The 16,105-nt window shown below is 34.6% G+C and overlaps 2 protein-coding genes across 3 annotated transcripts in view; one reads left to right on the top strand and one right to left on the bottom strand.

Annotated features, from left to right (window-relative positions):
- The window catches only part of DNAAF6 (dynein axonemal assembly factor 6), a 32,890-nt gene extending 26,745 nt beyond the window's left edge, over positions 1-6,145 (bottom strand). Inside the window, exons 1-2 of one of the 2 annotated variants that reach the window (XM_036227165.1) lie at positions 6,085-6,145; positions 367-540 (exon numbers count right to left, since the gene is read on the bottom strand). In XM_036227165.1, coding sequence (XP_036083058.1) covers positions 367-537 — 171 coding nt within the window. In that variant the 5' untranslated portion in view covers positions 538-540; positions 6,085-6,145. The remainder of the gene's footprint in view (positions 1-366; positions 541-6,084) is intronic. The other variant, XM_036227166.1, reaches the window with a different exon arrangement.
- A 191-nt stretch (positions 6,146-6,336) lies between these two features.
- The window catches only part of NUP62CL (nucleoporin 62 C-terminal like), a 67,639-nt gene continuing 57,870 nt past the window's right edge, over positions 6,337-16,105 (top strand). Inside the window, exon 1 of the mRNA XM_016121919.2 lies at positions 6,337-6,483. The gene's annotated coding sequence lies outside the window, so the exon portion shown is untranslated. The remainder of the gene's footprint in view (positions 6,484-16,105) is intronic.

Here is a 16,105-nt window from a genome sequence, read left to right as displayed (position 1 = left end):
ATTAATACTGTCTATTGAAATTGTTTTATAGAAATATTGCTTAGGCTTAAAAATCCTGGCTATCACTCTTTGCAATGGTCATCAAGCATTCACTGGCCATAAATGTAAATGACAAATATTTTGAAATATGGCTATTGCTACCATAGTTACAGAACAATTTTCTTATTTAGTGTTCAGGTAGTTTAGAAAAAAATGTAATATGTTTGCTATAAATGTACTAAATATTATACTCTCATCAGCCCTGCAACCTCCTGTGAATGTATCAGATGACATAGCCCTGCTACCACAGAAGGACTGGAACAAGTTGTTCAAATACAGTTTTACAGTGTACTGTGAAGAGAACTAATTCATCTGTAAGTATACAACCACCTGTCCAGACTCAAAATCATCCTCTTCCTTGGGATAAAGTAGCTCAGAGAGGGTTTGCAGAGTTGAAACTGAAGAAATAGGTTCAGTTTCCATATTTTCAGATTCCATATTTTCAGTTTCCATATTTTCAGTTTCTGTATTTTCAGATTCCATATTTTCCAATTCCATGTTCTGAGGAAGAAGATAATGAGAAAGAAGTATTTTAGTTTTCTAATTTACGACGTGAAGTTTATTATTATTATTGTCACATCTCCCTTCTTTCTCTTGGTCACTCCATTCATTATCACTTATTCTTCCTTGAAAATCCTTGTAAACTCCTTCAGATATATGTATTTTTCTGACTCAGAGGCCTGGGGCAGCAAGTGAACTCAAGTATCCAGCTTACCTTACTAAAACTTCTAAGCATTTATTGAGCACCTACTATAGGTTGTCAGGTTGTAGTGTGCTTAAGAATCACTTGGAAAGTCAGTTAAAAACGCAGTTTCTTAGCCCTACTTCCAGAGAAAGTGGATTTCAGTGCCTTATAGAATATACTTCATTATTTGGAAACATACTTGTGTAGACCACCTTTTTTTCTGTCTCATGTATGCTGTCTAGGCTGTATATTCCATTTAGTGAACTGAAAAGAATGTTTATTGGGCAGTATGACTCGAGGAACTTACTTTACACTTTTTCCTCAGGCAGGGCTGTACCTCTACTTTATTTAAATTTTTAATCAGCTGTAAATGGCGGTTAGCAGTATAATGCCATTTGAGACCTTTAAAGAGTCAGTTCTTTCACTTTAGTGAAAGTTCACACAAAATAAAGTATTTTTCTGATTTAATAATACGATATGTCTATTATGAAAATTTTAGGAAATAATACATTAAAAGTATAAATAAGAAAATTACAACTACCTATAATCCTATCAACTAGACATCAGTCTGTTAAATAATTTCTACAGTTATATTTGAAATAGGAATTCAGGATCTTTAAAAATCTTGGAAGCATCAGATTTGAATGAATAACCTGAATAAACACACTACTGAATTAGGCCTATTGTTATTGATTCAGGTGTAAATATAATAGGAATCTTTTCTAAACTTCTGCTGATATTTTAAAACATTATTTTATAAATTTAATTCACAGGAAACATTAGTGCTTTTACTAAATAGCCCACAAAAAAATTTTCCATTGTGCCTATAGTAGGAATACAAAGGGATTCTCAAATCTGTAGTGGTATAATCACCTGACAAAATCAATCTGCATGCAGATAAGGTTTTACAAACCTTGTTTTATTACATTGTACTACTATTTTGAGTTTCTTTTTTAAATGGAAAACTGATTTTAATGCTTATAGATGTCAAAGATATGAAACAAGTGTTAGATTGGCCTGTACATCTAGCGTAGAGGCAGTATATATCATAGTGGTTAAGAGAAAGGGATCTGAAGTCATACTGCCTACATTTGTATCTATCATTTACTCCTACTTCTGTGACTTTTGGCACATCACTTAAACTTTCCATACCTCATTTTCTTCATATATAAAATGAGAATAATAATAGTGCTACCTTATAGAATTGTTATAAGGATTAAGTAGCTTAATACATGTAAAAGATCTTGCAACAGTGCCTGGCACATATTAAGCATTCAACATATGTTAGCTATTATTGGTACCTTAAAATTTTAATTTTGTTGGGCATGAATATCACTTCTCATAATGATGTCAAATAAATTAATAATAAAGTCATTACATTAGAAACTCATTAAATTGAGAAGGTGAAATAAGGTGATAAAACAATCTCCTTTCACAGTATGGTCTTGTAGTTTGCCATGGAGATGAATAATTGACACATATTAAATTTAAAAAAAGAGGTCCCTGTTTAAATTTTTAAAGTCCTAGTTTGATTGTGTGTTCATTAAATACGTTAAATATTTACTTAACATTAAAAGCAAAAGGTTTGAAACATTTTCTACCTTTGACAATGAAAGGGGAAAATAGATCCAAATATCAGATACAATTACATAATTAGTATTTTGAGTTGAGATTGTCCAAACAGTGAGACTTAAAAAAAAACAAATATAGCAGAAATTGTTTTATTATTTAGGCATTACCTACCTTATACAATTGTTGTGATAGCCATATTATGCAATGTAGGTGAAAGAGTTTGCTAAATTTGAAAAGCTATGTAAAAATATCATTATCATCTGGCACATAGTGACAGCACCCACAGATACTTAATGATGAGGCTTGTGAGAGCTCAGTGGTGGGCCCGTGAGAAGGGATTAAACTGGAACCAGTAGAGCTAACTCAGAAGAAGGCTAATCAGAATTCCCAAATGTAGTATTTGAGGTGGCAATCAGAACCGCTATTCATGCATTCTCATCTGCTTGCCAGGCACATGGCAGTGGGAGTTTCGGGACATGAACAGAAAGAGCAGAAATGTTGAATAGTTGTAGTTAGAGGGAGGCCTATTTAGGGTGAAGTAAGGCCCTTATCCATAAGTGGGAGTATAGGAAGCACGGTTTGGTTGTTGAGGGTTATAGGAGAATTGGCAACTAGATGGAGGATCCGGATAGGGCAGGGCTCAATATCACATCTGGAAAAGGGAAAACGAACAAGGCACTGTATCAGAGGCTCTCTCATATCACATGGGCAGCCACAATACAGGTTATAAAGGAAGCCTGTGATTTAGGGTGTACACTGGATACTGGATTTAGGGAAAGCAGATTAATTCTAAATCTCCACCAGCTGGGGAGGAGTTCTGGCCTGGTTCTCATTTGGTGAGAGGCTGGGCAGCATGGGCAGTAGGAAACTATACCTGTAGTCTAAACGTCTTCAATAACTGGAGCCGTCATACAGTCAGCAGTCAATGAATACTGAATAAAGCATGAATAAATTTATATGAATGCTTTATTTCAAAGAAGTCACCTTGGAAGGTTACACGCTGATGTAAATTATGCTATCAATGCTCAGAATATTTTAGAATTGCCTTCATATGTATCACCAAGAAAACAGGAATCATTATGGTATCACTCCATAATGATTACACATCAGATTTGTCTCCAAGCAAATTTCTAGATATATCTAGCCATATCACATCTTCTGTCAAAAAGTAGGTGTGCTACTTTGAGGATAGTCAAAAGAATATGCTACAGGCCTCAAGGCGATTCTAAAAGAGCAGTTTCAAAAGTAATTTGATCAATAGTAAGAGCATTAGAATAAATGGCTAGCCTCCCAAAGTGACCACTTTGAAGGAGATTCCACTCCCTTGGGATATATATGTTTGAGTGGATTCGTTAAACAAATCTTTCATAATAATTTTTAGTAACACTTTTTATATCTGAACCATATTAGGAATTAGACTTTTCAAATTCCAAGTTACACTGGCATAAAATGGTATAGATGCATACTTAGCTAAATTGGAATAGAAATATCATAATAAAATTGACACTTTCGCAAAAATGATTTTATCAAATCAACTCTTGTAATAATCTATAAACAAAAAATAATAAATCATGACAAGTTTGTTAATATCGTATTTTGAGAAACAAAAGAATCACGGATACTGTTGTAAATAACTAAATAGTTCAAAGTATCAAAATGGAAAAAAAACAATAATGTGAATTTTTGGAAAAATATTCTGAATTCAATAGAATTGAAGGTTCTACTAGCTTTTTTAGAAATCTTACAAATTAAGAATAAATTACTAAAATTTATTTAAAATATATTGAAGTTCATTTGACACAGATAACGTTGGAAAAATTAAAGCAAGATGCCTTTATAAACTACGCAGTGTTATGTATTTTTAGGACTATCTATTACTTGTAAATTCAATATAAATAAAGTTCATCTTGAGCCTGGTAATTAAGGTCCTTTAGGTTATAACCCCAACCTAATTTTCTGCCCTTTCCTATTATTTTCCTACATGTACTCTGCATTCTGTTAAAAACTGAACTGCTCATTAAACATACTCTATATTCATCTGCCTATGTACCTTGGCATGTATTCATCCTTTTTCAGTATAGTGTAGTGATAAAAAAAAAGATCCTAGAGCCACAGTGCTTATGTTTGAATCTGGCATTGCCACTTAAACAGGCCAATAATAAATTTAAACTTAGAGAAGTCTAGGGTAAATTAATGAAAATTGTGAATTTTAGACTACTCAAAAAGTAATGACGTTTTATTGACTCAAGTATATATAGCAATTAAAATCAGAATAATAGAGAATCACCAAATTGTATCCTTCAGGAATGTGTTTAATAGTAAACCCATATGTCTTTGTATAGTACTGACTGTTTATAGCTGAATGATTTCGAAGTATTCAAAATCCATTTACTGTCTTAAATAAATTTGGCATTTCTTCTGCAATTTTATTTACACAATGCTTTATTTAGCAATACCTATATTAAAGTTCTTCTGAAAACACAAAAGTAAACATCATCTTTGCCTCTCTAAATTAAATTATAATATACTGGCTAATTTTTTTTTACATTTTTTGACCATTATAAACATCGGTGATTCACTGCCTATTAAAAATAATTTATTTTAACTTTGTTTTTAAATATCAAGAATGCTTTTTTTAAGGTCTCTTTCACTGCCATCAAAAGTACCAAGTCATAAAAAACTACTGATACTTAACATAGATTTTTTTACAAATTTATAATATATTAAGTAGACAATGATTTTTGAAAGTACCTGGAATTTTTTCATAAATCTAAAAGTCAAGAAATGAGCCTCTTTTAATTTAATATATCCTCTATTATTCTTTATTTTAGCCAAACACACTTGTCAATAATTTTTTCCTGTTTCTGTCTCACTCTCATTTTCTAACTCTATCTAAAGGAGTTGAGACAGCAAATTTTCCTTCAGTACATTGAAAATTTTCTCCAAGTCAACAAGCCTGTTTTCTTCACTTCTTTAGGAAATAGTCTCTACTGTGAATCCTTATCACAACAGGAAACCCTTAGAAGTGGCTCCTAACTATCTGGTCAAACTCGGTCCTCTCACTCAAATTTTATTTTGACACAGTTTCTCACCTGATGACAGGCACAGTCCAATGACATATAATGCTTACTCTCCCAATCCGCCCTTGGTGAGTAGCAGGTTTGGTAGGCACAAGTAGTCTGTACGCCACGCTCCAGTCCACTAAGTGTGGTCTGACTGCTTCTCACTTCTCAAGGGATCTGATCAAGGTCCATCGGAGCCCTCAGGCAACAGCGTTCACATTCCCGCACACAAGACATTGTCCACGCAGCAAATGGCACAGGCTAATTTTTTCAGTCTGAACAGCGTTATATCCCCCTAAAAAATTACGTCCCAACCAAGGCATGCTGGTCCAATGTAAAACAGAAGGTACAGTAGTTGGAGCACCCAGATCTACCTATAAGGGAATGTAGTTTTCAATCTCATATTAGTGTTAAAACCATAAGTATGTGTCAGATTGGAGTGAAAGGTATTGGGAAGCCTTTACTTGTTCATTTTGGCCTTCTAACATTCTATCAGCATCCATCCCCTGTATGGTAAAACTGCCGCATCTCTCATTCACATCCTGATAGACTTGAGTTTTGTTAGTGTCAAGGGCAGGGAAATTTAGGGTCTATTCCATGGGCAACTTGTGCCTTTTGGGGAGTATTTCACAGAGTTGTAAGTATCTAGAGTTCTCCCTACTTTCTCTGATAGCCACGGGATCTGAGGATCTCGTCTTTCCCCCTCCTAGGGTTTGGGTTCCTCACCTGGGTGAGTTTTCGGATCACCGGCTAGGCTTGGAAAGTAGACCACGGAGAGCTCGGCGACTCTCTGTTGCCTTAGTAACAACATTGTTTGCCCCCCTCCCACCCACCACCTCGGGTTCCCGCTTGACTTTCCTGGCCAATCATAGAAGAGTCTCCTTTGAAACAACGCCAGAATCAACCAATCCGAGCGCGTGCCAGTAGGGGTCAATGTCTGACCTTTCCAGTTAACCAGATCTACACTATTTAAGCCTCCGTCTCGGTTAGCGTCATTCCAGCGGGGACCCGCCTACAGTGGAAGCCGCTTCTTTCTGGCCCGAGTAGGTCCCAACCTGTCTTTCTAGCCACTACCCATATACTTTGGAGACCTGATAGCCATTGGCCGCGGCGGCAGCCACCAAGGTAAGGTTCTCGGGGTTTTCGTTTGTCCGGGTCATTAGCAGGCTTGCTCTTCGTTACACTTTTCCCGCACGTAAATTCCTGATCAGAAGACTGCAGAGCAGCGGGGACGGAAGGGTATGCTTGGTAGCCCCGGGTGAGAGGTTTTGCTGTCTCCAAATACGCGCTCCCCATGCCCCCTCCCCGCTCCGCGACAGAGACCTGTTCAGTATTTGTGTGTGTAGGATGGGGTCGCGCTTCTTTTCCACTACTGTGTGAAAATCTGGGTCCGGAGCCACTAGGGGAGCACGCAGCCCTTCGTCGGCCACGGGAGTCCTACTAGGCACTGGCTGGAGCTACATGTCGCTCTGTTTCCCGGGGACATCGCGGGACTAGTGCCCGCTTTTCCCGCCTTAGAATGGAGAAATGCAGGCTTGCTACTGCTTGGCAATCTGAGTGTCTTCACTTAGAGGTACAGTGTGACCCTACTTTCCCATGGATTCTGCGGTTTGGTATACAAAGGGGGAATGTGAGAGGGCTCAATATTTGTAGTATTCGGAACTGATTAGCTGTGTTCCACAGTAGGACCCTCATTCATTATTTGAATGTTGTAAGCAAGGAGAGAAAAATAGTTTTAATGGATGGTTACTTTTGGTTATCCAGGGTTTGGAATTTGATTGTAATTAACCAAACTGCTTTCCTTCTTTCTGCTATCATGTCTTTTTTTTCTAACTTTCATCCCATCTGGCGAAGGGGATAATGAAGCTTGAGTAATTTGTCGCTTCTACTTGTTATTACTACGGCGAACAAAAAATGGAGGTTAGAATAGTTAAGTTTCTGGCTAAAGTTTTGTTGTTGTTGTTGTTGTTGTTTTGCCAAATTACCGAATATCCCTTATTATTTAGATTATCAGAGTTTAAGTGTCTTAAATTTTATTTCTCTAGATATTTGTGGAGCTTAAGTAATATATGCTATGCTGTCCCCTTGATTGTTTTTGTTGTTTCTATTTGGCCTCATTTTACAGTATTCTAAGTCCATAATTCCTAGCTAGCTCATGCTTTTTCAGACCTTTTGACTGTGACTCGGTAAGAAATAAATTTAATACTGTGACGCAGTACATATATACAGATGTATAACATAACTTTTTGCAGAGCAGGTACTTAATACATGCGATGTACTCATACTTTCCATTATACATATATATTAAATGTAGACCACAGCTCACTAATGAATTGTCATTCACAGTAAGAAAAACGCTGGCCTTAGACCTTTGATGTTCAAACTTGTGCATGTTTAGGAATCACTTAGGACATTTGTTACAAGTGTAGATTTTCTTGGCTCACTCCAGGAACTGGTTCTGTGGGTCTATGGTGGGACCCCAGAAGGTGGTTCATATAGCATATATGAAGTACTTGATACAGTGCCAGATGCATGAGTATTCAATAAATATTATTTTTCTTCTTGGGAAACAATTTTTTTTTATCTTTAGGGATATAACTACCTCTTTAAGGTTTGGCATGCCCCTGGTAAGATGGAATCCAATGCTAAGCACTCTGTTTATTCCCCAGGGGATGAGTCCTGGATCAGAGATAAATCTTTGAGCACTTGAATTCCTTGGACGATTTCTGAGTACAGAAACAGTGCTTGAGGATCAGAAAGATTAGAGAGGTTCAGTAACTTACCTGGGGTCATGTTGTCAGTGAGTGCATTCCAGAGATAGAACTCATTGATTAAAGTCTAATATTCTTGTCCATTCTGCCTAAAAACTGGTCAGATCCAGGCGCAGAAGTCAAGGCAGGAAGAGAGCTTCCCTGCCTTGCCTATTCCAGAGTTAGAGGCAAAAGATTTCCTGGCTTTTGACTACTAGTTTAGCTTTAGGTAATGAAATCTGAAATATCTCAAAGAAAAAATATACCTAGAAGTTTCTGTGGGTTATAGCTATGAAAAAGGTATATAGTTTAGTTAATTATTTTATAATACATAAACTGTTTTAAAACACTATTTAAATAATTTATTAAACCAGCATTAAAGAAATTAAAGATGAACAAGTTCCTTCAATTCTACTACCAAAATATAACTATTTCTCTTCCCCTCCACTATTATCAATATGTATCAAAATTTTTAAATAATCTTAATTTTTGTTTATACAATTTTTAAAATTTAATACTATTCTAGGAATTTTCCTGTTGCTGATGGTCTTCATATTTTTGATTAAGAGCAGCCTCATATTTCATAGAGTAAGATGGCCATAATTTAGTTAGCCTAACTAAACCACCAACAGGTTTATTTTCAGTCTTGGCTATTTAAAACCATTTATATAACTTTTACCTTTTGTGACACTCAAGAGGAATCCTAACAGGAAGGCCATGGATGTGGACATGAACTGTGAGTTTTTGTCCCCACTCCCAGATATATCGATTTGCCCATTCAGGTTTCTATGTGCTAGAGCAGCAGTGAAAGACCACGATATACATTATACACATGAGAGTTAGGTTGAATGTATTTTTTTTAACTAAAAAGGATAAAGATTTTGAAAATGATTTCCTTAAAAAATATATGAATCATAGCAGATTCAGTGCCATAATAGCACACATGCTGATTAGCTTTCCTTATGAATACCTTTTCCAAAGATCATGAGCATGTATTCATTTGTCATTAAAAAATATTATAAAGGAGCCAATTAAGTTGACTGGGAGAATAAAAGGTTTATTGGCCTGTATTAGCACATCTCCCTTTTCAAAGCACACGTATTATCTTATTTTCTATCATTACACTTAACTAGTCCCTCTTTTTTAATATTATAGAATATTTCAAACAGAAAAGTACAGAGAACTGTAATATACCATCATCCATTTACTACCAAAGATTTAAAAATTGTTAACATTTTTCCATATATTCTTTAGATATTGTTTTTTAAAGAACTAAAACATTATTGCTACCTCTTTGTTTGTACCCCTTCCCAATCTGATTTCCTTCCCACCTCAGAGATAATTGTTCTTCTAAAGTTGTTATATATTTTTCCATCTATGTTTTTAAGTACTATTGAATATAGATAGCCATAAATTGTTTGTAATATATTGTTTTGTATGTTCTTTAACATTTACATAAATGGCATACCATACTAACTCTCCTGAAACTTTTTTGAATCAGTATTGTTTTTGAGATTTATCCTTATCGATAAATGCAACAAAGTTATATATTTGGTGTGAAGCATTCCATCATATAACTCTGCCACTTACTTTTTTCCAGCTCTGTTGAGATAAGTTTATATAACATTGTGTAAGTTTAAGGTGTACTTTGCAATGATTTAATACATGTACACATTGTGAAATGATTACCACAATAAAGTTAGTTAACTCATTCATCACATCTTTTTTTGGTGGTGTGAACATTTAAAGTCTGCTCACTTAGCAACTTTTGAGTATATAATACAGTATTGTTAACTATAGTCACGTGCTGTACGTTAGATCCCCAGAACTTTTCTTATTTAGCTTATAGTATTTTAATATTATATAATTATATTATTAGAAAATCAGCTACTAATGATCTATTATTGATAAGTTATTGTTTAATAATGGTTTATTATGTGCCAGATACTATGCTAAATCTATCTCATTTAATTCTTACCCCAAAGAGATGTTTGTACTCTTTGACCAACATCTCTCCATTCATCCAGCCCCTGGCAGCCACTGTGCTACTCTGTATCTGTGAATTAGGCTTTTTTAGATTCCACATGTAAGGAAGAACATACAATTATTTGTCTTTCTCTGACTTAATTTCACTTAGCATAATGTCCTCAAGATCCATCCATGTTGTAAATGACAGGTTTTCCTTCATTTTCATGTCTGAATAATATCGCACTATATATATATATATATATGCCACATTTTCTTTATCCTTTCCTCTGTTGATGGACACTTAGATTGTTTCCATGTCTTGGCAATTGTGAATAATGCTGCAGTAAATATGGAGTATAGATATTTCTTTGGGCTAGTGATTTCATTTCTCATAGATAAATACCCAGAAGTGGAATGGCTGGATAATATGGTAGTTATATTTTTAATTTTTTTAGGAACCTCCATGCTGTTTACATAGTGGCTCTACCGATTTGCATTCTTACCTATGGTGCACAAGGGTTCCCTTTTCTCTATATCCTCACCAACAGTTGTTATTTCTTGTCTTTTGGATAATAGCCATTCTAAGGTGGTATCACACTGTGGTTTTGATTTGCATTTCCCTGATGATTAGTGATATTGGACATTTTTTTGTGTACCTCTTGGCCTTTCAAAAATCTTCTTTATGTCTATTCAGGTCCTCTGTCGATTTTTAAATTAGATCATTTCTTTGCTATTGAGTTGTATGAGTTCTTTGTGTACTTTGGATGTTAACCCCCTATCGGATATATGGTTTGCAGATATTTTCTATCACTTTGTAGGTTGCCTGTTCATTTTGTTGATAGTTTCCTTTGCTTTGCAGAATCTTTTTAGTTTGGTGTAGTCCCACTTATTTTTTTTTCTTTTATTGCTTTTGCATTTGGAGTCATATGCAAAAAAAATCATTGCCCATACCAATATCTTGCAATGTTTTAAAAGTAATGTGTGCTTATATAACAATTTTTGTGAATACTGTGCTTCAGATTTCTCCAGTTGTTTGTTTGTTTGTTTCTTTGCTCTACTTCTCCAACATTTGTAGGGGGATTCTTCTAAAGATGGGTTTGCCTTTGAGGCTATCTTTTCTATTTGATTGCTCATCTTCCTTTGTTGCATTGACTAGTTCTCTCTAGTGTTTTCATGTCTTTTCTCCAACCCCATAACTCTGTTCTCTAATCTCCTGCCCTCTTGGGTCCCTCTTCAACCTTTCCACATAGCTATGCCTTCTCTTTGGGTCTTTATGCCCTCTACACCCACTCTCTCTTGAGTCCCCCTTGCTCATACACTATACTGTGCCCTCTCTTGGATCCTTCTCAGCTTCTCCAAGATTCTCCCTCTTTTTTTTCCATTTTATATTCCCATCATCAATGCATGAGGATTCCTATTTCTCCATATCCTTGCCAACACTTGTTATTTTCTGTTTTTATAATTAAAAAATTTTTTAATTTATTTTATTTTAAATTGTAGTTGATATTTAATATTATATTGGATTTATGTGTACAGTATAGTGGTTTGACCTTTATATAACTTATGAAGTGGTTCCACCATAAGGCTAGTACAGACTCGGCACCATACAGAATTATTATAATATTATCGACTGTATTTCTTTTGCTGTACATTACATCACCGTGACTGTTTCGTAACTACCAATTTGTACTTCTTAATCCCTTCATCCTTTTCAGTCAACACTCCTCTCATCTGGCAACCATCAGTTTGTTTTCTGGATCTATGAGAGTCTCCCTCTCTTGAGTCCTACCCACCCTCCCCTTTGGTCCCACTCCTGGTCTTTCCTTTTCCAATTTTGTGACTGCTGAAGGCATTTACTGAGAATGAAACCTGTATCATGGCAATTTACAGTCTTCTGTAGTGTTACACTTCTAATATTTAGAAAGTTGGTCTTAATTTTGAGATTTTAAAAAATGTTCTAACCTTCAAAACAAGATTCTGACCTTAAGGCTTTGACATGTTATAGTATGAAGGGGGAGAAAAGCACTTAATGTAAAAGATAATCAGTAAATTATACTGTTTAAGATGTTTAATATGAACTCAAATTAATGTATCACTTATCAATAGCCCAGTATTTTATTTCAGTGTAAAATAAAATGATCAACATTAGAAGTTCGATCCCTTACAATTTCTTTTAAAATGGCTGTGCTAATTTCACCTCTTCCTGTCCACATCTCTCTGGAGACTCAAACATTTAGAATAAAACATTAGTAATTCAGTTTCAATTTCCACAGCTAGCATATGTAACTGTCACTGCAAATAAGGACCCTATTTTACTTTGAGCCTTTTTTTTTACATTCTTCTTTAGTACTGTTTCTGGAAAGCTTTCTTGGTGGAACGAGGAGTTTCTTTGGTGAATTTGTACTTTTCCTTTCCTTCTCTGCCTATTTCCTTAGTTAGACAATAATGTTATGTTAAAGAACTATATATATTATCAGAGGTGCTATTTATCAGAATGGTTTTATAACATGACTGATCACATGTGAATTTTCAGGCCAGATCGTTTAGTCTTGATGTTCTTGAAGAGGTGAAGTGAATTCGTGGAACTTGTGGTCGTTAAGTAACTAGGCAATCTAGGGAGAATATTGCCTTCAAGGAAGAATAGTCTATTTGCTTCCAAAAAGGCGAGAAACTTTAATAAATTATATAACTGAGCTTCTATGCTAGTCACAACTCGACAGTCATTTCTCAAAGGAATATAGAGGAATAGTAACATGAGTGTTCCCCTCCAAATCATTTATACTTTGTGAGGCAGAAACCTCTAAACATTTATGATGAAATGGCTTATAATAGGTACCCCAGCTTGAACTACCTTTTGAGATGCAGATTCATCTTCCTAATAATGTACTGCTTAAGCAAATATTAAAATAGAAGTATTGTGTCCATTTCCTTCACCTACTAGCTGCCTGACCTTGAGAAAGTTATTCTCATATCAGCCTCAGTTTTTTCAACTATAGAATGGAGATCAAAATACCTTTTAGATTTGTTGAAGGTAAATAAGAGGTTTCAGATTCAGTGAGTGCTATCTTTTATCTTTCCCCCTTTATATTATGTGAGAGATTCAATAACTTAAATGATAAAATGGTATGTCCTAAAGTGACCTAATGTCATTTATTGATTCTGGGTTAGATTTCCTACTATCCAGAACACTCCTAGGATTAATAAATTATGATAGGTAGTACACAGATAAGATAATTTGCATGTTGATAAATGAAGTGAATATACAGTAATTATTTTTAATTGTAATTTGAAATCCAATTTATGTTCACTCTTTGGGCCACCTAAGAGAGTAATCCATCAATATACTTGATTTGTTGATCTCTCACTGACAGCGAGGAGAACCCCAGCATTATATTTCAGAAAGCTTTCATATAGCATTTTACATTAAATTAAATTAGTTAAGGTGGTATATGTCGAAGGCCCTTTGTAAACTTATTGAAAAAATATTTTAGTTACTCAATTGATCTCTCAGCGTTTCAGATGTGAGGAAACTAGGGCTCCAAAGCATTTGAATGACTAGCACAGTCTGATTGGCAGTAGGACTCATTGTATTGTTTTCCTTCCTACCCAGTTGTTTAGTTAATTCAGCAAGCTCCATTTAGATCAGGCTACCAGTCAGGGAACATCCATCTGTCCATTTCCAGGAGCCTTTTCAGTGAGCTTTGATAATTTCCTTGGGTCTAGTGGGTTTCCTGCAAAATCCTTTTATCATCTAGTATTTCTTTCTTTGAACATGTGTGTTTGCACGAAGCCATCCAGGATAGAACTGTAAGCTTGGGCCAGCATAAAAAGCAGTAGTGTTGTCAATGTTAAGTTTCCATAGTCAGGCAGTGTGGATAAAGAGAGATCACTTAGAAGAGAAACAGAGGTTGGCTGTAGGAACTCAACAGTGGCAGAGACAGATACTCCTACTCTTAGCCACGTATAGGGAGTACGGGCTTGTTTTCCATTTTTTAATAAAGCAATGATATATATGTATAGGAAAGTTAAAGTGTGCTTAGGCCTTGTTTGTTGAAAAGGGTAGGGAATACTGATTAATTTCAGGCTTTGTTAGAAAAACATGTCTGTATGTTAAAAGAAAGAATTCAAGAGAAACTCATTCGAATTAATATAATTAGAACATGTAACTTTCAAGGAAAACTAAAGGGGATAGAGTAAATTCCATCAATCTAAATATGAAGAAAAAGATAAAAGATACAACATGGCAAATGAAAAACACAATAAGATGGAATAAATAAGTCCTATTGTATCAGTAGCCACTATAAATGTAAATAAATTAAACTCATTAAGAGAGTCTTAGATTGGATTTAAAATTTTCAGCTTTACTATTTACAAAAACCATTCTTAAAATGACTCAGAGAGGTTAAAAACAAAGGGATAGAAAACAATATACTAGGCAAACACTAACCAAAATGAAAATGGTGAAGCAACATTAATGTCAGACAAAATATGATTTAAGGCAATTTAGTAATAAAGACATTTCACACTGATGAAAGGAAGGAAATCTACCAAGAGACTATCAACCATGAACTTATGCCCCTAACAACATAGTCTTGAAATATATAAAGCTCAAAGCAATGGGATTATAAAGAGAAATTGACAATACCTGATTGTAATGAAAGACTTTTTAAACACCTTTGTTAGAAATGGTTAAGGAAAATAGATTAAAAAATAAGAAAGGATAAGGATATGAAAGATTTAAGATTTATATACTTAAGCGAAATAAACCAGATAGAAAAAGTTGAAAATCACATGATATCACTTATATGTGGGATATAAACCTAAAAGCAACAAATGAGCAGGATAAACAGACAGATATTCATGGACATGGAATATAGACTAGTAGTCACCAGAGATCTATAGACTAGTGGTTACTAATGAGTTGGGGAGGGGGTAAAGGGGTTCAAATATAGGGTTCAAGGCTAGAGTAAAGTGAGTAAAGGGAATCAAATATATCATAGTTGAAGGAAACTGGACTTTGGATGGTAAACACACAATAGAATATACAGATGTCGAATGTTAATGTACACCTGAAAATTATATAATTGTATTAACCAATGTTACCCCAATAAACTTAATAAAAAAGTGAAAGAAGATAAGCAAGAACAAAAAAAAATTTAAGATTTAAATGAAATGGAAGAGAGAGCATCTTTAATTTCAAGATTTTAGTGACAAAAATGTGTTTTTTTTTAATTTCTCAAATTTCTATGGTAGAAAAAGTTTAAAGGTTCGTGCCATTTTAACAGGGAGATTCTTAAGTTACTTTTAAAAGCATAGGAAGTCCACAATGCAAAGGCACAGGAAAAAAAATCCATCTTTGATGGTTACCAGAATTTCCTTTGGCCTACTTACATTGATGACAATACCTAAATCTGAATGTCATGGTCTGACAACAATGAGTTTTTCTGTCAACATTTATAATATCACAATATAAAATATATCATTGATATATAAGTATATATTATATAGCATATAATAATATACTGTTATAAAATAATTTATAATAAAATCATAACCTCCAGAAAGTGGTACCCTTGGGAATATAAGACTAAATGCAGCAAGTACTCATATTCTGCTCAGACTGATTCCCTTTCTATGCCTTCCAAGACTGAGTTATTACACTTAAAATCACCATTTCAGCTTACATTTTGCAAGTTTTAAGACGTGTATATGGCTTAAAAACAAGTATGTCATAACTAACACATGCAGATAAATGTTGCCCTTCAATTATCCTTGAGAAGGTGTTCACTTATATCCATGACACCAACACTACTCAAGATACTGTATTACATCAATTTTAGGTGGTACAGTTTTTCATATTTTAATATCTCTAAAGTCAAAATGAGTCTTAACAGTTGATGATGTCTTAAAGCCCCTTTTGGCCAGGTGACAGTTATGACATCATAGTTGTTCTTGCACATGTAACATCATATCGTCTGGAATCAAAACGTGTAAAACTTGGTTGAAATTCCCTGAAACAATAGATCACT

The sequence above is a fragment of the Rousettus aegyptiacus genome, unplaced genomic scaffold (genome assembly GCF_014176215.1).
Source record: "Rousettus aegyptiacus isolate mRouAeg1 unplaced genomic scaffold, mRouAeg1.p scaffold_m13_p_9, whole genome shotgun sequence".
Taxonomy (NCBI): domain Eukaryota; kingdom Metazoa; phylum Chordata; class Mammalia; order Chiroptera; family Pteropodidae; genus Rousettus; species Rousettus aegyptiacus.
Note: the sequence above shows the minus strand (reverse complement) of the source record. Positions and strands in the feature narration are given on the sequence as shown.